This window comes from Manis pentadactyla, chromosome 10 (genome assembly GCF_030020395.1).
Source record: "Manis pentadactyla isolate mManPen7 chromosome 10, mManPen7.hap1, whole genome shotgun sequence".
Classification (NCBI taxonomy): Eukaryota; Metazoa; Chordata; class Mammalia; order Pholidota; family Manidae; genus Manis; species Manis pentadactyla.
Genome location: NC_080028.1, coordinates 14,226,594 through 14,252,808, shown reverse-complemented (window position 1 = coordinate 14,252,808; position 26,215 = coordinate 14,226,594). Strand labels below are relative to the sequence as shown.

General features: G+C 40.9%; 1 protein-coding gene across 3 annotated transcripts; it reads right to left on the bottom strand.

Annotated features, from left to right (window-relative positions):
* Nucleotides 1-481: 481 nt before the first annotated feature.
* PRDM4 (PR/SET domain 4) lies at nt 482-22,368 on the bottom strand. 3 transcript variants are annotated; one of them, XM_057486434.1, is made up of 12 exons: nt 22,288-22,368; nt 21,688-21,944; nt 18,379-18,512; nt 16,627-16,812; nt 15,596-16,390; nt 12,313-12,462; nt 11,210-11,328; nt 10,166-10,251; nt 9,432-9,559; nt 8,290-8,604; nt 7,038-7,206; nt 482-2,157 (listed from the first exon to the last, which is right to left on the bottom strand). In XM_057486434.1, exons 2-12 carry the CDS (start codon nt 21,696-21,698, stop codon nt 1,845-1,847), a joined length of 2,406 nt encoding a protein of 801 aa, XP_057342417.1. In that variant the 5' UTR covers nt 21,699-21,944; nt 22,288-22,368; the 3' UTR covers nt 482-1,844. The 3 variants fall into 3 exon arrangements, with proteins under 3 accessions (XP_057342417.1, XP_036747219.2, XP_036747220.2); XM_036891324.2 differs by having other exon boundaries at nt 22,063-22,354; XM_036891325.2 differs by lacking the exon at nt 21,688-21,944 and having other exon boundaries at nt 22,127-22,353.
* Between the last annotated feature and the right edge of the window lie 3,847 nt (nt 22,369-26,215).

Sequence of the window (26,215 nt, the reverse complement as noted above, 5' to 3'; positions counted from 1 at the left end):
CACTGGAAATGAAGTTTAACCCTGCATGAACTACTGAAATGAAGGGAGGGAGCAGCTTCTAGTTCCAGCACCAGCAGTTTCCTGCGATCTGAGGCGGCCGGCAGTTTGGTACCTTTAGCAAGAAGCTGAGGTTTGGGGCTGCCAGTCCCACCAGCACGTTCCTGACAGAGGCTTCATGATCTGGGATTGGCAGCCACCCTCAGCCACCACCACCTCCCTCCCTCCCTCAACCGCAGACCTGCCACAGTTCCCCCCAGAGGCAGCAGAGTAAAGGCACCACCTTAGGGAGGAAGAGGGCAGAGGGCAGCCAGAAACCCAGAAGCACTGTTATGCAGAAGCATGTTATAACAGGACCTCAAAGCTATTATATTTAGGAAATGCTCTCTTCACTTCTAAATTTAGAAAAACTCAAGTTCTATCCAATTTTTCCCTAGAAGACTCATTACTCTTTCACAAAGTGATTTACAAGAGAAATCCTGTATTTTTTTTAAAAAGTTTTATTTTAATCCTCCCTAGAGGAATACAGATTTGAATGAAATACATTCATTCCATAAATACATTAGCAGCAAAACCTTCCATGAGTCCTTTCTACTCCAGCCCATGGGTGGTGCCTTAAAGCAGGAAAGCACGTCCCATCAACCGTCAGCTTAAGGATGTGTCTGCTTCTTGGTGGCCGGATACGCATGTGAGAAGCCAGGTGAAAGGCAGGATGGATGGATGCATTAACTAAGCTGAGATCCTATGTGGTGACCATTAAGTTCCAAATCCTTTGGCATCCGCCACACTTACCTACTGGGGTCTTGCACCACAGCCAGCCAGCAAGTCTAACCTTACAGCACACCAATGCAGGAGGTCTTTTGTCAGAGTTAGTAACATTCTAGTAACATCTTGTTCCTTTTCAGAGGGTTAAGCCAGATGCAAAGGATCATTCCGTCCTTCCTTCCATGGGCCGAGGTACCACTGCACCCACCAAGTCTATGGGTGCTACTGTCAGGAGATAATCCAGTAGGCCTTACCTGGCTCCCTACACCTCCAGGCCCCCATTGTCTAGAGGCTGTAGGCTTTATTGAAGACAGAGAGACATGTTTAAACCTAAAAGATCTCTATGTAACAGCAATCAGGGGTCTCAGCCTGGCTTCTGTCAAAGCTAGTTTCGTGGACAGTGGCCCAGTGTCTTCCCTCTTCTCTCCATCATCGCTTACTGCCCATCTGCTCCTCTTTCGTCTGTCCTCTAGGCACCTGCTGAAATTTTGAGAAGCAAGAGTCACCCTAAACTCCAAAGCAGGAAAGATTAAGGCAGGTGTGCTTTAAACTTGTTAGCTGCAAAGTAACAAGCTTATACTGCTGGGTTCCAATCATTTGGGGATGAATTTAAGTCACAATAGTTGGCATAAAACAGAACACCAGAGCCACAATCAGCAAGGAGGATGACTGTGAGGCAGGGACCAAGTTTAGAGTGCTACCAAGTCCCAGGGCTGGGAGGGAAATGGAAGAACCGAAAATAAATTTTGATTTGTTTGGGCAGACTCCAGCTTTGATTCCAGCATTAATGCATCACCCAGATTTTCATGTAAATAAAAAAAAGACCTCAAAAGTTGACAACTTCCTCCTTATATATCACTTAAAAACAGAACACATGCTCTTTTCTCCCAATCTGTTTTAAAGTGTTTTCATTAAGATAATCGTCTTTAAGTGCTTTATCCATTCCCATTCGTGCTGTTTTGACTGTTGGCTAGAAGGAATCAGAAACCATTATATATAAAAACCACTGTAGTGGATAACGTGTTATGTGTTTTTTTTTCCCTTTTGCATTTTCCAACCCAAACAGTTGGCTTCTTTTTCTTTCACTTATGGGCAGAGAGAGACTCGTCTGCTGAATATACAGCACTGCTAATCCGACAGTCTTCTGTCCCCACAGAGTCTGTCAGTTCCTCCTCCTCTGAGTCGTCCTCTTCCTCCTCCTCCTGTGCTGATGAACTGGAGGTGGGCCCTTTGCAGGTTTTCAGGTGGCGGGTGAGATGGTATTTGGTTAGATAAGCCTTTGTACATTTTTCACAGACATAATCCCGTTTTCCTTCATGTGAATTGAGATGTTTCTTTAAGTGATTTGTTCTCAAGAACAGCTTATCACACTTGGGACACTTGATCTGACGTTCTCTAAGAGGAACACAAGAACAAACATTTGATTTGGAAAACAAATGTCAGTTGAGGCACACACTTATTCCTCACAACCTCAGGCCTTGTCAGAGCTCTGAAACCCTACGGTCTAGAATCAATTCTTTACATGGCATATATCTCACAAGAGTCATAAAAGATTTGTGTAGTTTAAACAGCCCAGACTGATTTTGCCTGTTTGGGAATTCTATGTAAATGTGACCATATTGGAACTCTGACGTTTTGCTTCTTTCATTCAATAATGTTTGTTAAAGTCATTCAAGTTGCTGCAAATATCTGCAGTTATTCCCTTCCATTGCTATAAACCACATACAAATATACCACAACTTATCTGTGCTACTGGATTTGTCTACTGTTAATGGATATTTTGGTGGTTTCCAGGTTTTTTATTATCACAGGCAAGACTCCTAGGGCCATTTCTGTACTTCTGTGTTGGTTTGCATTTGTACGAGTTTCTCCGGGGTGTATGTATACTCAGGAGCAGTTTAGAGGGATCACAGGACATGCACATCTTCAATTCCACTAGTTAATGGTGAGCTGTCACCCAATGTGGTTATATCAATATACAAATCCATCAATGGCCATTTCAGAGTTATCATTGCCCCACATTTTCACCAAAACTTGGAAAACTCAAATTTGAAAATTTTTGCCAATTGGCCAGTACATAATAGGGTCTTACTATGGTGTTAACAATAAATGTACAATAAAAAATTACCATCTCAGAATGTCAGTTGTGTCAAGGTCTGAGTAACCCTAGCCTAGACATTTGAGAGATGAAAAGAACCACAGAAATCACAGACCAGGAATTTTAAAACTTTTTTTTTTTTGAGCAACTGAACCCTATGTCTTAATGAAAGTCCAATATGTAAAATATATAAAAGGGGGTTAAAATCCTGGAAGGAGTATAGAATGCAGGGGGAGGATTTGAAGGCTGGCTTCAGCATTTCTACCGCCTTCTCTCAGCAGAGGCAGAACTGAAGGATTCGGTGGGGATACAGGATGTGTAAAAGTAGGTCCTGAAAATTAAGCTCCTGCCTTCATGGAGTTTGCATGCTAGTGGAGGACTTAAACCACAAACAAAAGATATTTGATATCAGAGAGCAATAAGTACTATGAAAACAAAATAAAGCCAGATAAGAGTGATCAAGTCCTGTTTTAGATAAGTTGTTTAAGACTGGCCATTTTGAGGCGATGGCATTTGAGCAGAAACCTGAATGAATGAGAGAGGAAGACAGGGAGATACATAGGAGGGGAAGTCTCTAGGCACACGCAGTACAGGGCAAGGGCCTTGAGAGGGAATGTGTTTAGGAGGCTGAAGTAGAAGCAAAGGGAAGGCCAATGTGGCTAAATCGGAATATGAGAAGAAAAGTAATAAAAGATGAAGTGGGAGAGGTAGCCAGGAACCACTACCACACCACGAAGGGACTTCCAGGCTAGGACAAACACCTCTTAACCGAAGCACGATGGGAAGCCACTGGAAAATTATGGAGACAAGCACAATCTGACTTATGTTTCAAGTGGATTGCTCTGGCCACTATGGACAAAATACAGTGTTTGTGTGTGCCTGCTGTGTGTGCATCTATGCTGGGTAATGGATGAGGGAGAGAAGAGCTGAAGCAGGGAGACCAGCTGGAAGCTACTGAAGTGGTCCACACAGAAGATGCTGGTGGTCTGGACTAGGAGACAGTTTAAAGAAAGAAAGAATGGAAGACTAAGTTAAGGATGACCCCAAGGTGTTTGGCTTGAGCCAGTGGGATGAATGATGGTGCCATTTACTGAGCTGGTGAAAAATGGGGGAAAATCAAGTTTGTAGAGGTAATTTTAAGAGTTGAACTTTGGACATACCAGGTGCGAGTTGCCTAGTGAACATTCAAAACTCAGAGATGCTGAGTAAATGGTTAGATATATAAGGCTGGAGATATAAATTAAGACGGTATCTAAAAAGCCGTGGAACTAAGGAGATGACCTAGGTAGTAGGCGTCACTGCCCTCGCTGTCAAGTTCTTCCGAGAGGAAGGCAACACCAGTCCTGCCGTATGCCTTACACTCTCGGGACACTACGGGGAGGAACTCGTCCTGCATTTGGCTTTAGGACTGCAGCTGTTTTCTAAGCAGATAAACACAGTGAATTCCAGTAATACTATGTCCATTCTGAAATACCCGAAAGTAAAAATACAAACACCTCAAGATTTACCAGTGATCTCTATAGAAAGCCTATATCATCTCTTTAAAAAATATTGAGTGAATAGTGCTTCTTTTATGAATAACTTACACTAGCTTAAAGTCATGACAGTCCAAACACTTGTATCCCATAGAGTTTGGAAAAGAGGCTTATTATAATTCCATCATCCTGATAGAGTCCAGAATCTTAAGATAATTGTTTTCATTAGTGTATACCTGATAAAGTCAATTCTCAACCCAAATGGAGAGAAGTTATACAACAAATATTTTTTAAATGAACATTGCATTATGCTGTGAAATAGCTTAAAAAAAAGTGACTGCAAATTTAGGCATCACTTGAAAGGACAGAAAGCCAACATCAAGGAATAGAATAAACTCCACTTTACTATATTCTAGACAGATCAAATCTGGAATACCATGTTTATTTCTGAGAACTTCTGCGAGAAAGAGCTGCAGAAATTAGGGACATTGTGCCTGATGAAAAGAGGGTGAAAAGAGAACATGACAGTGATTTTAAGTATGATAGGCTATCAATTAAAAAAATATATTAAACTTACATGTATCATTACAAAGGGCAAATGTAGAGTGAATGGACAGGGGCTGATATAAACTTGATTCAAGCAAAACTTTTCTCAAAACTAAATCAACTGTGTGGCACTGAAGAAGAAATATAGAACCACTTGCCAGAGATATTGTGGAAACAAGCATTTCATTTGGAGGAATTCAGTAGCTCTCAACCCTGACTGGACATTAGTCATTTGGGGAGCTTTTAAAAAATACTAAGGCCAGGGCTCTAGCCTTGACCAACTATATTAGAATCCCTGGAGGCGGGACCCTGGCACCCACTCGTGTTTTTCATGTTTCCCAGGTGATCATGAGCAGTTATGGGTGGAGTGTCTGTGCCCCACTCCACTCCCCCACCCCGCCAAATTCACAGGTTGAAGCCCTAGTCCCTAACCTGTTCTGGGATGGTATTTGGAGGTGGGGCCTATGGGAGATAATTCATTTAGATGAGGGCATGAGGGTGGGACCCCTACGATGGGATTAGTGGCCTGAGAAGAGACCAGCTCGCTGACTCTCCATCACATGAGGACACAGCAAAACGGCAGCCGCCTGTGAGCCAGGAAGAGGGTCTCATCAGAACCCAACCTTACTGGAACCATGATTTCCAGCCTCCAGAAGTAAAAGAAAATAAACTTCTGCTGTTTAGGCCACCCAGCCTATGGTATTGTGTTATGGCTGCTTGACCTAATATAAGCAGCTAGATTAAATGATGCCAGCGCTATCTTTCAGGTCTAATAATGTATAATTCTATAATATATAATATTTAATAATCAGTGTGTCTAATTCCTAAAATTTCACACTAATAAGGAAACTATTTAATAAAGGCTTTGTTTTAAAAGGTCATTTGAGAATTAGGAATGTAGATCCAGAGCCTGGATGTTTTAGTGTTTTAGGCTGCATTGTGATTAGGAATCAGGCAAAGGAGATGATGAGACATATCAAGTTTCCATTGAAGAGGGATTTCTAAAGAGTATCTCCATAATATAAGCTAGTATGTTCTCCCTCTTCTAACACTTGCTAAAAGCTCAGGACCACCAAATCTGTTCTCTTTTACCTACCACCACCGTGACTAAGGCAGGCTAGGCTTTTAATTACACTTGCATTCATGCAGTCAATTCTTAATGGATCTCTGGCTATTTGGCCTTCTCCTTCAATCACCCTGTTGTGCTGCCAGAGTACTCTTTAAAATAGACATCTCACCATGACATTCTTTTCCTTAAAATCCTTCAATGCTTATACAACAATGCAAATATACTTAATAGTACTGTATACTTAAAAAAGGTTAAGATAATAAACTTCATATTATATGGTTTTACCATAATTCACACACATACACACACACACTCGCTGAAATCACAGAATTGTGCCTGCCACATGGGAAGAAAAAATCCTCCCATTCTTTCCAGAATGAAACTTAATTCCCTTAGCTGGCTAGACGGCCCCCCATGGCCTGGCTGCCACCTGCCTCTCCACTGCCCACAGGCACACTGCTCTGACTCTAAAGACCCACTTGCACTCCAGAGTCTTTTTGCATCTACGCTTCTAAACATGCCATTCCCTCTGTCGAAAACACTCTTCCCATCTCTTGACTTCCTTTACCTCCCTGGATAGTTCTAATTTATCTTTAATGCTTAGCCCAAACTATCCAGGAGCTTTCCCAGCACACCATGGGCTGGGGAAGGTGACCTCTCCCACAGCCTCAGGAGCCAACGCTCTCTAACAGCTCCAAGGGCAGCACGGTATTTACTTTCTCTTGTTCCTTATTAGACTCCGAGCTCTTTGAAGACAAGGACTGCATCTTTCATCTCTCTATTTTCACCACTTAGCATAATGCCAGGCATCAAGGAGGGACTTCAAAAAATATTTGTTACATTAAATCAATGAGATTATGTTCTGAAAATATGAATAAAAGTAAATATAGAGAGTAGAAATATAAAATAAGAAGAGCAAATGAGTGAAACTCTCCAGGATAAAACCAAACACAGTTCCCCAACCTCTGCCTGGCTATGCGGAACACAGGCGGCACCTCCCAGGCACCAAGGCCAGAGACAGAGGGCGAGGCAGTGGGTGGCCCTCGAGCTCACTGCCTGCAGGGCACCTTGGCTGGGGGGAACTTACTGCGTGTGGATGAGCATATGCTGCTTGAGGTCCTGCCTCCGCATGAACAACTTGTCACAGTAATCACACTTGAGATTCTTCTCGCCCGTGTGGATAACCATGTGGGACTCCAGGTGAGCCTTCTGGGTGAAAGACTTGTCACACAAAGTACACCTGTAGTTCTTCTGACCTGCGCAGTGACCCAAATTATCACCCTGGATACAACTGCCACTAACATTCTCAAGGTTAACAGCCACGTGTCTGGGTTTGTGGCAGATGCAGAGATAAAACAGAATTCACTGGTAACTGGAATGTCCCTTTCTAAGGCTGCCTACCTAGAGCCACTCTGAGCCATTGAGTTTATATTCTGCAACTAAAGCAGGCAAAGCTAGTGAATCTGACTTCCTTCTAGGGCTGCTTACATTTTTTTCTTTATAGCTGACACATGATTTTTAAAAATCTGAAAAAAAAACACTTATAATCCTAGTGCCCAACTTTCCTTAATTATTTTTTTTAAACTTCATGAATTCTAGTACTTGTCTACAAACAACTTCTACAACCTAACATTTTAAAGTTTTCTCTTTTTAAACATATAATATGACCTTATAAACCAGAAATGAAATAAAATCCTTCCAAGAATGCAGAAATAAGATTACTCCAAGTCAGGTTCTTACAGGCTAGTCAGCATTTTCAGCTTTGTGAGCAACTACTTAGTCTTAATGCAAAAGGATGAGGAAGAATTTTACTTTCAAAGATTTAGAGAACAAATTACGCAGCCAAGAAAACCAAAGCTTCATCAGTTATTTTGTAGCATGTATGAAAAAACTAAGTGCTAAAAGAAATGGTGCAGTTTGCAAGGAGTTCAGAGAGGAAAAACTAAAAAAACAAATTTTGGCAGCATTTATTAAGCAATATTTGAAAGAGAAACTGGCTTTGGCTGGTGACCGGGGGTGAACTCTAATGGAAGGCTCAAGTTGTTTCGGTAGAATTCCCTTTGCCTTAAGTCCAAACCCTTGGATCAACTGCATTTTCCAGTCACCCTTTAGAAAGTGGAAAATCTTAATTACTGGAAGGAATACCCTCTGACCAAGTCTGATAAGTTATGCCACCAAGATTTACCACCCAATGAAGTCCTGCTGATATCCAGGTAGTTTCGTTCCCTAACATCAATCTTATCTCAACTCTACCTACAAGACTATCTCACTGCCAAGCCTTTACTACCATAATTTCTAACTGTCACAAAATTACATTTTGATGGTTCAATACAACTTACCTGTATGTATCTTGAGGTGGGTTCGCAGGTTGCTGGGATCACTAAAAGCCTTACTACAGAAATCACACTTGTGGGGTTTCATACCCATGTGACCCATGAAGTGGACATGAAGTTTGGAAGGAGAGATAAATGCCTGGGGACACATTGAGCACTTCCACTTCCTTTCTTTGCTGTGGCCTGGCCCGTGGCTGCTGCTGTGGCCCTGGCTAGGAAGATGGTTATGGATGTGGCTGGTTAGGTGGGCCTTGAACTCTGTATAGGAATGGCACTCCTTGCCACAGTTACAGAGGTGCACATCTGGGTGTTCGGGAACACCTTTAAAGAAGAAAAATACTCAATGTCTCCTAATACTCAATTTTAAAACTTGTCCTTGATATTAATAATTGTTGCTTATAATTCTCCCTTCTACCAAAATTTCCAACTTGCCCACCACCTGTAACACTAAAACACCTTGTTCAATGCTCTATTTCCAATAACTCAAATAGTGTGCTGGGCACACAGGAAGCACCTGGTAAAACACTGGATTATAGAGCATCTTTACTAGGCAAAAAAAGCTGAAGATTTTGTAGCACGCACAAATTCTTGGGTATTACTTGCCTTCACAACACAGTGCAAAGAAGAAGACTATGAAGGTTAAATCAAGTCAAAGAACTTTGCTGTCCGGAAAAGATAAGTAATGATTCTATAGCATCTTACTATGCTGATAGACAGTGACTGCAATGGGGTGGGGGCAGTGGGGGGGGGGGACTTGATAACATGGGTGAATGTTGAAGCCACAATGTTGCACATGTGAAACCTTCATAAGATTGTATATCAATGATACCTTAGTTTAAAAAAAAAAAGAACTTTGCTGTCCTCTATGAACTTAAATTGAAATGGTACTGGCTCAAAAAGGCAGCCTCGGAAGCTTCAGAATCACCCAATCGGAAGTCCTAACACATAAATTCATTTCATATGAATACTGCTTGGCTACGACACTCAGCTTATGAAGAACCTCACAAATTTTAACACTTCCAAGGTAGAGGCAATATTCTACTTTTATATATACAAAGGTATGGCATGTAATTCATTACCAAAATTTCACTTCTGAGTGTCAGTGTTGTTACTATGCTAGATGAGAAACAAGTCTTAAATTAACTTACCAATCTGCTGAGCATAATCCCGGCTATAATAATAAAGCAGTTCGTTTTCAGGAGGGATATCTTGTGAGGTGCAGAAGTAGATTTTTCCATCATGGGGATAAGCCACCAAATTCTGCTCTTCCCTGTTCCTAATAGATCGAGCATATTAATTTTGAAATATATAACAAACACATCATATCCCTACAGTAAAATCCTATATGAAAACTCAGATACAACTATTTTATCTGGGTCATTTTTCTAATTCCCTATCCTACCTATTAGAAAGGGCTTGTTTAGAAACAGAATTCTTACTTCAATACATCAGTTGATTACCCTTTATAGTTAGAAACATTAAGAATCCACTACTGGAAGCAAGAAAAGTAAATAAAATGAAATCTTAAAAAAATGTGACAAAGACATAGAGATAAATATATGATCAAGTATTAACTACAATAGCCTGAGGCACTGACTAATAGCCAACAGAAAGAGAAGATACCCACTTGCAAATTCAATGGTGACTGTACCTGCTAAGTTGAGCAAACTATTAATAAAAAAGGACAGTTTCTGGTGCTTTGATTTATAATCACCATTCGTCAAAAACTACTGGGCTGAAAAAGAGAAAAAGCCTTAGGCCTTAAAGTATGTTCGGATATCAGTGTAATTTGCATTCTTCTGCTCTCCCCTATTTTATGAACAGCTTCCTACAGAAAAACATCTGAATCTTAACTATTTCTTTCATCCAAGACCACTCTCACCTGGCTTTGCGCACAAACATCATCCAATTACACTCGTTTTCATCAGTGGTAATGATGCAGAATTCTAGAACACCGTTGTGGAATATCTGCCAACAGAAGGCAAACATCCATGTAAAATGAACTGACAAGCAATACAAAGTGCTACTAAATTTAGGCCAGTAGTATCTCATTTACTTTGCTAGGTACCAGCTTTCCTGGTCAGTGCAAAAACACTTTTTGCCTTCTCACACTTTTGTCATTTCACCAGTCCCCCTATTTCCAGCTATATAACAAAGACCATAAGAGACCTATAGTGAGCTCAGTGTAAGGAATGACACTGCTCTTAATTATTCACATTTTGGCTTGACTGGAAAAGACAAAAATCATCTACTTCATCTACTTGTCTTCATCATCTACCACACGATCCCACTGAGTGAGTAACTGAGTGGACACTAAGTTCAGAGAACCGTCTCTTCTCTCTTTTGCCCAATGGACCTAGCACTCTCCTATGTTCTATCCCAGTGCCAGTGGCACCTCACCTTTCCAATGATCACAAGACCGACTTTCCCTTCACTTCAATTTTGCAAGCATCATTCACAATCTACTAAGATTCTGTATAAACATGTTTTAGGAATAGCTGCTTATATCAAAACCTTGTGTTTCTAGCCTCTCCCATTAGAAAACTAGAGAAATAACCTTAGCTTCTAATTCTAGAATTGTTTCCTAAGCTAAATATTTGAGGAATGTTTTAGTTGATTACAAAATAAGACTTTCATCATATAAACAAAGGCCATGGCGTCAGCTGCCACATGTAATCAAAATGAAAAATCAATGGGTTATCTAACAAAATGGAAACTCAAACAGTTTTTCTACATTCAATAGCTTGTGTTTGCTATGTATTATAATTTGGCTACCAAGAACAAAAAGAATGTAATATTAAAATAGATGACTGACAGGTGACTGGCACTGTATGAGTCTTGGCTGATTTTGACTTCTACATTGCTTTTTACTACCCTGGTATACTAAAACATTCAAAAGTCACAGGAAAGTTTCACAGACACTGACCTTCCAGATATGGCTAACTGTCTTATCTGTCCACTCTGCCACTTCCATGGAGTGACTCTGCTGGCCAACGAGCGGCCCAAAGCAGGTCCGCACAGGAATGGTTTCTCCAGTCCACACACCTGTCAGTGGAAACACACCAACTACATAATCAAAGACTTAAACATCTAACAGGATATAGAAGAGTAGCTTAACTTATGCAAAGAATCTTATTTTCAGTGACCCCAAGAACTACTGATATTCTAGCACTCCTGAGAGGTAGCAAAGTCTTATAGGTTCTGCCCTATACATACGGAAAATGTTGTGAACGGATTAAATGGTCTCAGAAGAAAAATGCAGAGTAGGAAGCAGTATCAGACATTCCTGAATCCCAGTTTTATACACAAGGAACCAAGCCATCTCCCTCCAAGTATGTTATTTTGGAGTTAATACATAAAAAGACTAGAGAACATTATTCTTTTATAAAAATACAAAGCAATTACAACAAAGTCAGTCCAACTTCTAAAATCACTTGTGCGTGAAGTACTGTTCTGTACTGCTGACGCTGGTTAATGCTTACAGCTGACACAGGCTGAGCACCAGCTGAAAGAATGGGCCAAATTTTGTATTCTCAAAGAAATGACACAGTAATTCAGAAACCATGTTAAATTCTAATATGGGTGAGCACACTCTGGCATTCTTATTCCTTATTCCTCTTCCTTCATTTACAAATATTTAATCTAAATATCTTTTGTGATAAAAGGTTATCAGTGGTGTCTTTTCCATGTTTTATAGAAGAAACCGAGTTTCACGGAGTGTTTATATGGTAACTATTAGTGGCTGAAACAGCTGAGAATGAAAGTCAAGTCTTCAAAGACCCAGACTAGGATTCTCCCCTCTGTTAAATTCTGATTCTAAGAAAGGGGAACTTTCCCAATAAAGTTCTCAACTTGATTAGTGCAGTCACCACTGGACAAGACAAATATTCACTAAAAAGAAAGGTCTTAAGCCATAAATGGACTTTTGGATCAACCAATAATCACTCAATTATACACATTCACTTTTACAACTCTACTCCACAAAAGAAGAAGAGACTTGTTGGGGTTTTATGACTTCATGGTTCTCACCAACTTCTGCTCCCACAATTGACTGCCGGAGAACAAGCTGCTTTGGGAGAGAAAGCCTCGCTCTGCTCTCAATTGGAGTGTCAGGAACAAAAGTCACTGGTCCGTGATCTGGGCAATCTGAGGGGTAGGCTCGGTCACAAAGAGTACACCCTGCGGACGGGAAATTGAAGAGACGCAAATGGGATGAGTTCAAGCAGGCCGGATGACCACTTGCTTTTTTATTAGAATGCCAATTACAAAAAAACGCAACCAGTAAGAAGCAAGGTTCTACTACAAATACTCTGATCAAAGGAAAACTTTCTTACACTAAAATATATATCCACACTTATCTCTCCTCAGCAAGATCTGATTTTTTTCTTTTGATCCAACAGGACAAGTTTCCTATTCAGTGCGTAGGAGAAAGACTGATCAATTCCAGAATTACTTCTAGAACCAAGCATATTATTCCTTACTTTAAATAGAGAAGTAGTGCCTTTAGATAAGATGTTCTAAAGTCCAAAAGATTCCAATCCTACCAAACTGTAAGTGGAAAATGAGTTGAAATGCTGTTAGTCACACAAAGCCAAACAAAGGTGACACTGCAGGTCAGTGGAGTCGGAGTCAGCTGCATGCACCACTGTTCTCTTTGGCTTCACTGAAAACAAACCGGGAGACTAACTTTTGATGACAGATTCTTGAGACAAAAAATAATCTGCAACCTATTCTTTGGGACAGCAATAGAATCATTTTCTTGCACATACGTTTGCTTAAAATTCTTAGTTTTTTATTGTTCATATGGTCTTTCTTTTTGCATTGTTAGAAAGGGGGCTGCCTTTATATACTGTTCTCTATGCTTACTATAACTTCACTTTTGCAAGCTCATTTGAGTGTCCTTCTCCATAAAGCTTCTGTTCTATTCTTTTACTTTCCTTTCTCTCTGTTAAGAAGCAGTATTCATGACCCTATTAGTCAATGACTGTGTTCAAACTTTCCGAATTTATTCACAAAATAATTCAAATACATAAATCTTATAACCACTGCCATCCAAGTGTCTTTTTCCCCCTAAGTAATGTTAGAAATTTCTACTTAAATGGCATATCATTACATGGGCACATTTAGGCAAAGCAGTAATATATTACTTCTTTAACTACTATTTGATTAAAAATTCTTTGAATATCAGATTAGGGATCCCCTCCCTATACTCAAGGAAAACTGATTCTCCAATGTGCTTAACAAAAACCCATGTTGTATCTCCAAAGGAGATGCAGCTTTCATACTCCAAAAAAATGTTTGAGGTTTCTCCAAAGACAAACAAATGGCCAGTAAGTACATGTAAAGATGTTCAACATCATTAGTCAGGAGGGAAATGCAAATCAAAACCACAATGAAATGTCTCTTCACACTCACTAGGATGGCCATAATAAAAAGAAAATTAAGTGTTAACAAAGATGTGGATAACCTGGAACTCTCATACACTGATGCTGGGAATGTAAAATGATGCAGCCATCTTGGAAAACGGTCTGGGCCATTCCTCAAAAATTAAACAGAACAATTCCACTCCTAGATATGTATATATCCAAGAGAGCTTAAAACATGTTACACAAAAACCTATAAATGAATGTTCATAGATGCATTATTCATAATAGCCAAAAAGCAACTAAATGTTCATAAGTGATAACTGGATAAATAAAATGTGGTATATCCATGCAACAGAATATTATTCAGCCATAGGGGAATGAAGTACTGATACATGCTACAACACGGACAAGCTATGACAACGTTACGCTAAGGGAAGGAAGCCTGACACAGGCCACATGCTGTGATAACTCCATTCATGTGAAATGTCCAGAATAGGCAAATCCAGAGATAGAAAGTTGATTAGTAGCTGCCTGAGAATTGGTGGGGGCAGGAGATGATGAGTGACTGCTAATGGGGTTTCTTCACAGCGTGATAAAACTTTTAGGAATTAGATAGTGAGATAGTTGCACAACATTGTCCATATACTAAAAGCCAAGAAACTGTTCACTTTAAAATGTGTATGTGAATTATATCTTTAAAAAATTTTAAAAACACCAAATCAATCCAATCAACAAGCTCTGAGCTCTCTATAAATATCCTTCATTTTTCTTCATTTCCCTACTCTGGGTTGGAAAACCATCACCTTTCAGTTAAATTACCGCACGTCTTTACCTGTGCAACTGTCTCTTAAACAAATTAGTCAGCCCACTCTACTGCAGAACTACCCCCCACTTAGAGCCACTGACTAGCCTCAGAAGACCCCTTGTGCTCTGGCTCCTACTTCTCTCATTTATCCTCCTCACCCCCACTTGATGCTTCAGTAACTTGGAGCCACTCACAATTCTTTTAGGTCTAGACACTTACAGGTAAACTCCTGTCCAGGACACTATTTTTCTTGATTCTCAACTGCCAACATCTTTCCTGTCCTTCAGGGCTGTGCTAACAATCTATGCCTCTCCTGGTAAGTCTTCCCTGCCCCCTTCCACGGCCTGGTTAGATCTCCCCCTCAGGCTTCTTTACCACATTGCACTTAACCCTTACTATACAGTATTGCAATAGTCCATGTATGCTTGCCTATCTACATGCATACATATGCTCACTGCCCCATGCTTCCCACCAGACTACAAGCTCCTTCAAGGCACGTGCTGTCTCTTGCAGACTGTTTCCTACTGTGCTTCTAGAATAAAAGTCAGTGTATGGTAAGCACTCAGCATGCTTCCTGTATGAATGCAGCATGTAGTAACACCAACAAATTAACTGTTTTCCTATTGCTTTTTGTTACTGCTGCCCTATGAAAAGAACTTTCATATACCCAACTATAATTTATATGCTTTCTGAGCAAAATTAAAATTGTACTTGTATCTGTCTACATTTTTCCATGGGGATAAAAGGTACACCTATCCAGTAAATTTGTCTTACGTTGAAAAAGCACATGGCATGTCACAGAGAATACCCTACTGAAGTTTATGTCTGTAATGAACCATTTGGGAACCCTTGGGAAATACCTTAATTATTAACCTAATAAGCTTATCTGTAAAATATAGAACCAACTACGTTTCCTTGCTTCAGGAGGACACTGTCAGAACCAACAAAATATCTGTATCATGTGCCTGGAGGAAAAGGCACCACACTAATATAAAGGACAAATGTGAAGGCAAAGAAAATTTCCAAAGTCTAGTTACTTTCTATACCCCCTCAATCAATACCTGACTTTGTGTCTAAACCTGTTAGGGATGATGGCCCTTTCTACCAATATTTCCAAAAGAAAAAGGCTAAGCACACTCACAAATTGTAAACAAGGTGGCCATATTTTCCTTGTTTGAATTGGAGTCTTCCATTTGCAGTGAAGGTGGTACAAAAGAAAGACTGTCGGAAGATACATCTACATGACCTGTCCCCAAAGCAACCTCCTGGGTGATGGAGGAGACGGCCACAGGTTCTAGGCTTAGGCCAACTTCATGGAGGGAAACAGATTCTAGGGAGGCGAGGTTGTGTGAGGTAGAGAGTGCCACGCTTACAGAGTTGGTGCTCATGGCCACGGTGTGGATGGAGTCACTGAGGGCACTGTCAGACATCCCGTTGACCCGACTTGCAATGTGATCAGTCTCCATGACTACAGGGAGCTCCAGGCCACTCCCATGAATGGGTATCACACCACCATGTCCCACAGTGTCTGCTGCAAGATTGTTGCTCACAGAATCCACAGACAGAGGCTCATGACTTCTGGAGCCATTTGGGATTTGGGAATGCTCGCCGGCAACGCCGTCCATTGTAAGCTCTTCCGCCATTCCATCTGTAGAGATGGGGCTGGTAACCCTAGAGACGTTCTCCATAGTGATCGCTGTGTCCAAGGCCACCTCATGGCCATCACTGGGATGAAGATTTTGGGCACCATGTGTGTTCACAGAGCGAGAGTCTATTGAAACAATGCCTGGTTCTAATCCAACATTTGCACTGGACTGATAGGGATCTAGTGCTGAAGCATTATTGGAGATAGGTAATGCTGTATTACCATCAACATTTATAGAGTTAGGGTGGATATACTGAGGAGGTGGTCTGTCAGCTAAATAAGATAAAATGCCTGAGAAAAGAAAAAGATGAGACATCAGGTACTTTTTAGTACATCGTTAAATATAAGTAATTCCAAAGGTAAGCTATTTTCCTTATAAATGTAACTGAATTAAAACAATCACCTACCCACTTCTTAATATCCAATAGTGAAAACAGCAAAAAGTGTTCCTCAAGTCTTCAAGAACTGAGGTTAAGAGTCTGCTCGTTTCTTTCCTCTAATGTTCCCCAAATAACCATAATACGTACCAGGTAGAATAGTTCTGAAGTAGCTGCTCTCCAGGTGGGGGTAAGGTGGTGGAGGCAGGGTGTAGTTTCTCTCGGGTAGCCCACACATCACCCCTCGATCCCCAATACCCATTGGGAGCATCAGAGACAAAGCAGAAGGCAGAGAGCTCAGGGAGGGACCCAGGTTTGGAATTGCCACAGGCAGGCCTACAAAAAAAAGTTTTTTCTTCAATTAAAAGAAAGTACTTAAAAATTCTCTCTATCATCACTGGCTATACTCTTAGGAAAGCTTTTGCATATGGGGAAAACTCTCCCGCAGAAGCCCTTCGTATCCCCAGATAGGCAGCGTTGCACAGACATCCACAAACAGACCCTACGGTCGGTTCTCAGGTTAGGTTTAAGTTGTCAAGCTGATCCTCCAGTTGTCTGTTCTGCTCTCAAGTACTAAAACATTCAATTATAATTAAAAACCTAGTTTAAATATGATTTAAGAAGATATATTAGACACAGAGACAAAAAGAATGGGAATATACCACAGTTCATGGGAGTGGTCTCAGAGTAGTGATGTTACAGATTTTTTACATTTTTTTAAACTTTATTATATTTTCTATTTTATAGGGTAAAGACTTTCACTTTTAAACAACAGACATACTTCTACTTGGAAAATAATCTAAATAAAAGTCACATGTAAAACTGTTCACATATACTTTCATCATCTTTTGTATATATGCTGTACTCCAGGATTTAAAAAACTTAAACTCTGGATTCTACCTACCTCGGATTATACCTGCAAAGTGCTGAAGTGACCGCTTACTGTGCCTGAGTATTTTAACAGGCAGCACTGATTTGTGTAACTTTTGCAAGTGGCAATATTTTCTAATATGCTTTTCTTCCATAGTAAGAGTGCCCACTAAAAGGAATGCCTAAGGCATAATGAAGTGAGCTAACAATAACTTTTGTAACATTTCTGTTGTAGACACTAAAAGGAATGTGAAGAGATCCTAATTTAGATGACTCTTATTTAAGAGTTACATTTTAGCAATTGAGCAGGTAATTCTCTACACAGAACTATTTAAACAACTTACTGAGTTAAAATACTCTTAAACATTCTATCTTCTTTATTAATAAAGTCCAATACATTACAGTGTGGTAGATTCTTAACAATCACCAACTTACCATTGTTGAGTCAACAGATTCCTTTTTCCCTTTCCATGTCAATAGAAAATTAAACGAGACAGATAAAAAGATTTAAAAAGCCCAGTGATGGGTGGGAAGCGAGCGTTTCCTACACTAGTATTCTGAGTACTGAGGCTCATGGGAGTTCCACGTAGGAGCCCGAGCTCTGGGGCCTCTCCTTTCCCTGAATTCTGGGCCTGGAGCATTTGCAGTTGCTGACAATTTCAGATGTAGTAGAAATGAAGCTTAATTTCTCATGGGAACAGTTGGAGTAACTCTGATTCTCTTCTGTTAACCCAGGGACAGAGTGTGAACCAGACAGGTAATCCTAGATAAAAGGCCAAGTCAGTTACAGCTCCAGAGAAAAAGCCACAATCCCCAAAAGAGGACTATTAGAAAAAACTGCCACTCCTATCCATTAGAACTCCAGTATTCTACAAAAATGTTTTCTCCCATTATGCTACCACTTGGGTAAGTGCCATTCAGATCTCTTTGACTTTTCCCCTCCACTCTTAAAGGACCCCCACTTCTAGGCTCCATTTAGAATTGATAATGCAATTAAGTGTTGCAATTCCGTTGTTCTCCCTTACCACTCACCTGGGGCAGGGATGGCATTGTGGGTGGGTGAGGTGGCCAACCCCAGGTGACTCCCGGAGACTGGCAAGGCATTGCTCACAGAGGATGAAGTCAGCTGCTCCATCCCCACTGGGCTCAGGTTCATTTCATTCATCCTGAGAGAGAGCATACACAACTAGCTGGGCAAAAATTACTTCAGGGACTCTGTGTAAGGTATTGGAACACCTGAAACAATGTGGCTGAGCAAACACAACTTGGCCAACTAATACTTCATTTTTATGCTCACAGCTCTATGAGAGTCATAGTCTACTGGTAAGGCAAGTGAATTCAGAGGCATTAACTAAGTGAATGTCATATAGCAGAAACAGGATTAACTCAGGCGTGCCTTGTTCCAAACCTTATGCCCACTGAAGCAAAGTTTGCAGTCCTTACAGCACATTGGCAGTGAGGGTTTGTTCCTTTAAATCACCTAAGTTTTTCTTTCACAATATTTATTTTCCCCAATTGGCTTATGACTTCAAACCAGGATTTTTATAAACAATTTGTTTTAACCTGCTCTAAAACTTTTTACTAATTCTTTTTACCAGTAATTAAAGTGATACTGGGCCTGAATTAGACTATCAATGATGTGAAGAAGCATATTTTCTCCATGAATCAGCATTTTATTAAAATTCTGTATAAATACCTGAATTAATCATCTTAATAATATCTTCCACATACTAAGGTTATGTTTCTTTGCTAGAAACTTTATTAAAAATTAGTTCATGGGGACTCTCTGTACTATCTTTGCAACTTCTCTATAAATCTAAAATTATTCCCACAATAAAAAGTTTATTTTTAAAAATTCCAAAAAAATTAGTTCATATTCTCTAATGCTTCAGAGTAAGATAGATGAGGAAACTGAGACTCCTAGAGGGCATGTCGTATGCCCCAAACCACACAGCAGTTAAGTGGAAGCGCACAGACCATGCCGCAAAATACTGTCAAAATGTTTCAATACACAAAACTTTCTCTGATCTATGACCATTTTTGGCGGGCTGAACAATCGAAGAATCACCTTTTCTATGCACTCCATCTTGCACTGCCATTAATGTCATCAAAATAAGAGTGATAACATTTGATTTGAACAAGACATTATTGGAGGTTATCAGTATTAATTTCTATTTCAGAATTTAGAGACTGCCATGTTATAAACATTATCATTTCAAGAGGCTAGCTGACAGGCTATGCAAAGGTCTCCAATCCCTATACTGAGTATAAGCGTGAGGAACAGTAATACGAGTTCTTCTGTGTGTGCCTATGTACAGGGAGTGGTAAGGAAGGGGGGGCATCAAATGGGTCTACATGGTCCTTAGCAGTGAAAACAAATCTAAACAGGTTTTTAATTTGAAAAACAGCAATGTCAGCTACCAATCAACCTGAAAATAATACCAATCAACCTGAAAATAATAACAACTAACACTATTCTCTTACTATCTGTGTTAGGCACTGGGCTAAGTGATTTACATGTAATCACCTCACCTAACCCACGTAACCACTGAGCTAACTATTATTCTTAATCCCATTTTAGAGATGAGGAAACTGAGACTAGGCTAAAAATCTTAACCCGGGATGATTACATAATTAGTAAGTGGCAGAGTTGAGATCCGAATCCAGGTCTGCCTAATGTAAGAAACCCAAGTTCTTAACAACAATTAGAAAAAGACAAGTACACTAAAAAAAAACTTTTACACAGTTCCAATACATTTTTATTGCGGGGAATGTTTAAAGTCCCATACAGACCTATTTGTGCATTATTCTGTATCCGCAGTTCAGCCTTATCCCTGGCCAGGTTATCTCATAAAACTAAGCTCCTAGACGTTAGTGAAGCGTGCAAGGCCAAGAGAGGATAGCACCTTTATAGAGTAGGCACTCTAAAATATTTATCTGATCTGGATGAAGCAATCTCATCCTTACTAAACACACACAAACCAGGGACACTTAAGGTGTCCTTAAGGGACAACACATTTAATAACAGTATTTAATTATGCTATAAAAGAATGCAAAAAAAATTTTGTATAGCCTAAAGAAACAATTGCTGCCTTAATTTTTAAAGTTTCTTGGCTTGGGTGGGTTTAAAACAGACTTTTCTTGTAATTGTTTTATAGTACAAACAATAACTAAAACCCTGCAATCACTGGAGCAGTAATGACATACCACAAATTGGTTACAATCATTTTTAAAATGTAATTTAAAGTCTGTAGCTTCAAAACCCATTCTGAGCATTCCTGAATATTAATCTGCCTACTGGATCTCAAGATAAAGAATGAAAACGGTGTTTCTAGGTTGACTCCCTTCTCAAACCAGTTCGAACCAGAGTTTAATGTGAGGCTCAGCAGATTTTTGCTTTATTGTGAGTCACTAAAATGTGATGACCTCAGCAGCCATAAACCAAAAGGTAACTAGTATGCCACAGAGAGGAAGCAGATGAAGAAAGGGAATTTACAGTATGATCCTCATAATACTCCCTCATTCTAATGTGCAAGTCTATCGAACCTACTTTTCTTATATGGGAATTCTAGGTGGTAATCACGGAAGGAGAGACAGAATCAAGTACTAAGCTCTCTCTTCTTCCCTATGCATTGGTGATAAAATCATTACCTTTGTATTTCTACAGTTTATGTGTGTGTTTCTAACTGAACTATATATGAACCATTTGCCAGTTGATTTTATAACTTTTTCTTATATAAGAAGCTAACTGATATGCGGTCACTTTGCAAAATGCAATAGACAGTTTCAGTAATTTCAAATGTATTCATTTTATCTTCTCCATCCTAGACACACAGCCTAGGAAAGAAAGAGCCCTAAAAGAAAAGCCAAATTTAACTATATTTGGCATAATTTTGCAGTGGCACGGTATCATAAAGTACTTGAAACATTACCATAAACCCCACAAAATTAAGAAGTTCATTTCTCCCTATTACCATCCGAGTCATAGGGTAACCAGCAAAACTCAAAAAGCACCATGATGAGCCACAAAAAACTTTGGAATCCAGAGACGAGATATTAAAAGCTCAAATAACTCAAAAGCAAAGGGAAAATGTGTCAAGTCAACAATCAATGTATGGCTATTTGAAACTACTTTTCACACTTGGAGTACATTAGGTTGAATGGGTGTATATTCAACCCAACTCCGGTTTCTGGATTTCTTGTTCTTTTGGGGGCAGAAATCCTTTTGCAAGTAGCACCTGTAAACTTCTGAATGACGCCAAAAACAAAGGCACTTTGAACTCTCACTCGCCAGATGTTTTTCAAAGACGTCACCACCGCGGAGCCCACCAGGTTACTCACTTGTGATGCATCTGTTTGGGGCCAAGTGTCAAGAGAAAAGCGCACACTCGTGGCGGGGAACCGGCATTAGGGTTTTCGTTCCAGGATCATGTGCTACCGCATCTTGCTTAGAACCGCTGCACTAACGCGGCCACTCGTCCCCGGGGCCGCCAAACTTCTCCCGAGGGGCGGCGGCCGCACAACCCGCCAAGAGATGGGCATGCCGGGGGGCACCCGGGGCTGGTCCTCCAAAAGCTCCGGGAGGGCAGCTGCCCAACCTGACGGGGGGGACAAGGGCGGTCACCGAAACACGGGGGGGATGCAGCCCCGGGCCCCTCACCACTGGAGAGCCCAGGCGCTGCGGACACCGTCTCCCAAGGGCGGCCAACTGCTCACCGTCTCGGGGCCCGCCGGCCGGGCCTCCCTTCCCCCGCCCCGGCCGGGCCCGCGCTCAGCCCACCTGCCGGCCGCGCGAGGAGCACGCGCGCCTGCCCCGCTGCTTTGTTCCTCATCCGGGCAGAGCTCGCTCGGGGCCCTGCCCGCCCGCCCGCTCGACCCCGCGCCCCGGGGGCCGCTCGCCTAACGTTTCCCGCCCAGCCCGCGGTCTCCCCAGGGCCGCACCCTCCGAGGCGCGTTTCCGGCTCCCCAGCCACTCTCGGCGCCCGCCGCTCCGCCCCTCGGGCGTGCGCCCCTCCCTGCCGCGGCCAGCAAGCGGCGCCCGCGTTCCGGCGGGCCCCTCCCGAGCCGAGCCTCTGCTGCGCGTGCGCAGCGCGGGGACCGGACCGGAGCGGGGCGGGCCGCAGGAGACTCGGCCAGATCCAGTCGAGCGCCGAGCGATCGACCCACAGTTGCTAGGCAACCAGGACTGAACCGCGATGAGAGGAGTGGGTTGCGAGTCCCCTAAACCCTCCAGACTTAGGGTTTCAGTCTTTATGGCATTCCTCTCCTAGGGAAGCGTGGGTCCACGCAAGTCCTCAAGATCGAAAATAAGAGACTTAAGCCCAGAGATGCTGTCGGTGTTGCCCAGGAGGAAGTGGGATTGTATCCTGAGTGTTTTTCACCACATACTACCCCTGAAGGTTGTCCAGTTTCCCTGCTTTAAGTCATTAATGGTGGTGTTGGGATTTTGTACAGATTTCCTTCCCCTTCTCTCTTTGCCCTTCGTTTCCTCCTGCATGCCAGGCACTGTACTAAGCCGTAGGAGTACGGAGATGGTTTTTAAGGAAAGTGTTCTCTAGTTCATGAAGATTGGACATTGAAACTACAAAACTCTGCCTGGGAGCTTCCATACACCGGCGGAACAGCAGAGACCCAGGAAATCTTCCTTTCACTCAGAAACCTGTGATGTTGAATTACATCTCAAACACAGTGATACAAAGTAAGAGTAGGTCTCGACCTTCAACAATTTACAGTCTAGGGGGACTGGTGAGTTTTGAAAGTTTAATCTCATGAAAAAGGACAGAGGCACACACACTATTTTAGATGAGAACTGGGAGTGGCGTCAACTCACACAGTTTCCCTTCCTTTACTTCTCAAAAAGGGAAAGCACATTCCCAATGAGGAAACGAGTCCCTGAGCATTCTCAGGTCGCATGGATTTTGCTCTCTTGTTGACAATAAGCAGAAGTCTGAACCAAGAAAGTCATCATATCACAAGTGAGAGACAGCAGCATTCTCTAAAATGCCACTTCAAACATGGGACCTAGAGAATGATGATGTGTCTTATTAAAAGGTTAATAATTTCACTCTGGTTTCCCATGCCTATTTTTTTGAACAATTTTATTAATTTCAGAGGTATATGTAAAAATCAGGTCAGATAAATGTAAGAGCTAAAACCATAATACATATAGAAGAAAATATATGAGAAAATTCTGTAATCTTGAGAGGACACAAAACCCAGGAACCCCTAAAAAATCAATAAATTGAACTTCAAAATGTAAACTTTTGGTCTTGGAAAAGCACTGTCAATCAAATGAAAGGTCAAACCAAAGACAGGTAGAATATATTTGCAGCACAAATATCTGACAAGGGACTTTTATTTGAAAATCTATAAAGAACTTTTTACTCAATAACCCAGAATGCAAACAACCCAATTTTTTTATTAAGGTATCGTTGACACACACTCTTATGAAGGTTTCACATGAAAAACAATGTGTTTACAACATTCACCATTTTATTAAGTCCCCCCATCCCCCAATGAGGTTAGTGTCCATCAGTGTAATAAGATGCCACAGAGTCACTACTTGTCTTCTCTGTGCTACACTGTCTTCCCTGTGGCCCCACACACACCATGTGTACTAATCATAATACCCCTCAATCTGCTTCTCCCTCTCTCCCCACCCACCTTTCACCAAAGGAAAACTCCCCTTTGGTAACCTCTAGTCCCTTCTTGGAGTCTGAGTCCGCTGCTGTTTTGCTCTTTCAGTTTTGCTTTGAACAACCCAATTTTTTTAACTGGGCAAAATACTTTAACAGCTGGTTTACCAAAGAAGATATATAGATAGAAATTAAGCACACAAAAAGATGAGCAACATTATTAGTTATCAGGTAAATGCAAATTAAAACAGAATGAGGTAACATCACACCCCTACAGTGGCCAAAATTTAAAACACCATGTGCACTAGTGTTGATGCAGATTAGAAGCAATTTGAACACTCATGTTTTACTGATGAGAATGAAAAATGCTATAGCCACTTTAGAAAACAATGTCTTAAGCTGTAGGATTCAGTAATTATATATCTAGGTATTTAGCCAAGAGAAAATAAAAGTGTATGTTCATCCAAGACTTGTATACAAATCTCATAGAAGCTATATCTGTAACAGCCCCAAACTGACAACCCAAATGTCCATCAACTGGTGAATGAGTAAACAAATTAGAGTATATCAATATGGTGGAATACAACTCAGCAATAAAAAGGAACAAGCTATTGATATATGGATGAATCTCAAAAGCATTAAGCGAAGTGAAATAAACCATACACGAAAGACTATGTATTATGTGTTCCCATATATACAAAATTCTAGAAAAGGTAAAACTATGGTAATAAAAGCAGATAAGTGATTGCCAGGGGTTGGGGATGAGCGGGAAGAATGAGACTGCCTGCAAAAGGGCATGAAGGAACTTTTAGGGATGATGGAAATTGTCTTGATTGTGGTAGGGGTTACACGATGGTACACATTTGTCAAAATTCATCAAATAGAACATTTGCAATTGATGAGTTTTGTTGTATGTAAAATACTCAGAAAGTTGATTGTTTAAAACTTGATGTCAGGGTCAACCAAAAATTGAAGCATCCTAACCCCACTTCCCAGACTAGATCAGGTCTGCTGTACGCTCTCCCATGGATCTTATCTTCATTGTAATTAATTGCTTAGTTTTCTGCAGTGCCAAGTAGGCTTTAGTATCAGGAACAAGATCCATGTCTGTCTGATTTAATGCTATATGAGATAACACAATACCTACTACATATTAGGTACTCAATAAATATTTGCTGAACAATGAATGAAAGTCAAACAGGCATAATTCTAAGCTATTCTTACTAACTCGGGTATCTATTTACTTGAAGATATACAGCAAAATGGACTCCTAAAGGCTACCTAAGGAGCTGATTTAGGGTGACTTGCCACTTTAAGAAGACACTGAAGTGCCATTAAGACAATAAAACCAGTGAGAGAATTACTGATGAGTCAAAGTAGAACTGAAGACTGTGGTTGCTTTTTCAGAACCCAAGTATTAGAATGATTGTGAAACAAAGATGTAGGTTTGTAATTGAGGGTAGACTTCAGAGATAATCATATAAAAGACAAACCAGATAACAACCATTAACATTTTTGCTGAATGGCAAAGATAGATGCAGAGAGCAATTTACCTTTAAATATTATCTTCTAGCACTAAAGACAAGGACTATAATGAGTATATTTGGGCCTGGATTGGGCTGCTCAAGGTGTCTTTCTTTCAGTTGACTCTAATTAAGGTTCAAGTCCTGTTACTGATCTCTCTGTTACGAAGGGTCTGGAAATAGGAGTTTTTATGTGGGTAAACCTGGTTTTGGGCATTCTTAGGATTGTCCCCCATAAGTCTGATACCATTATAATTAATTGTACCAGATCCTGCCTCATTTCTTTTTTTTAAATTTTGTATTAAGGTATTATTGATATACACTCTTATGAAGGTTTCACATAATAAAACAATGTGGTTACTACAGTTACCCATATCATCAAGTCCCCACCCATACCGCAATGCAGTTATTGTGCATCAGTGCAGCAAGATGCCACAGATCCATTATGTGCCTTCTCTGTGCTACACTGTTCTCCCCGTGATCCCCCACACCATGTGTACTAAACATATTGCCCTTCAATTCCCTTTTCCCTCCCTCCCCACCCACCATCCCACACCCCTCCCCTTTGGTGACCACTAGTTCCTTCTTGGAGTCTCTGAGTCTGCTGCTATTTTGTTCCTTCAGTTTTGCTTTGTTGTTATACTCCACAAATAAGGGAAATCATTTGTCTGCCTCATTTCTTTAATAGAGTTAGAAAGGTATGGGAAGGCT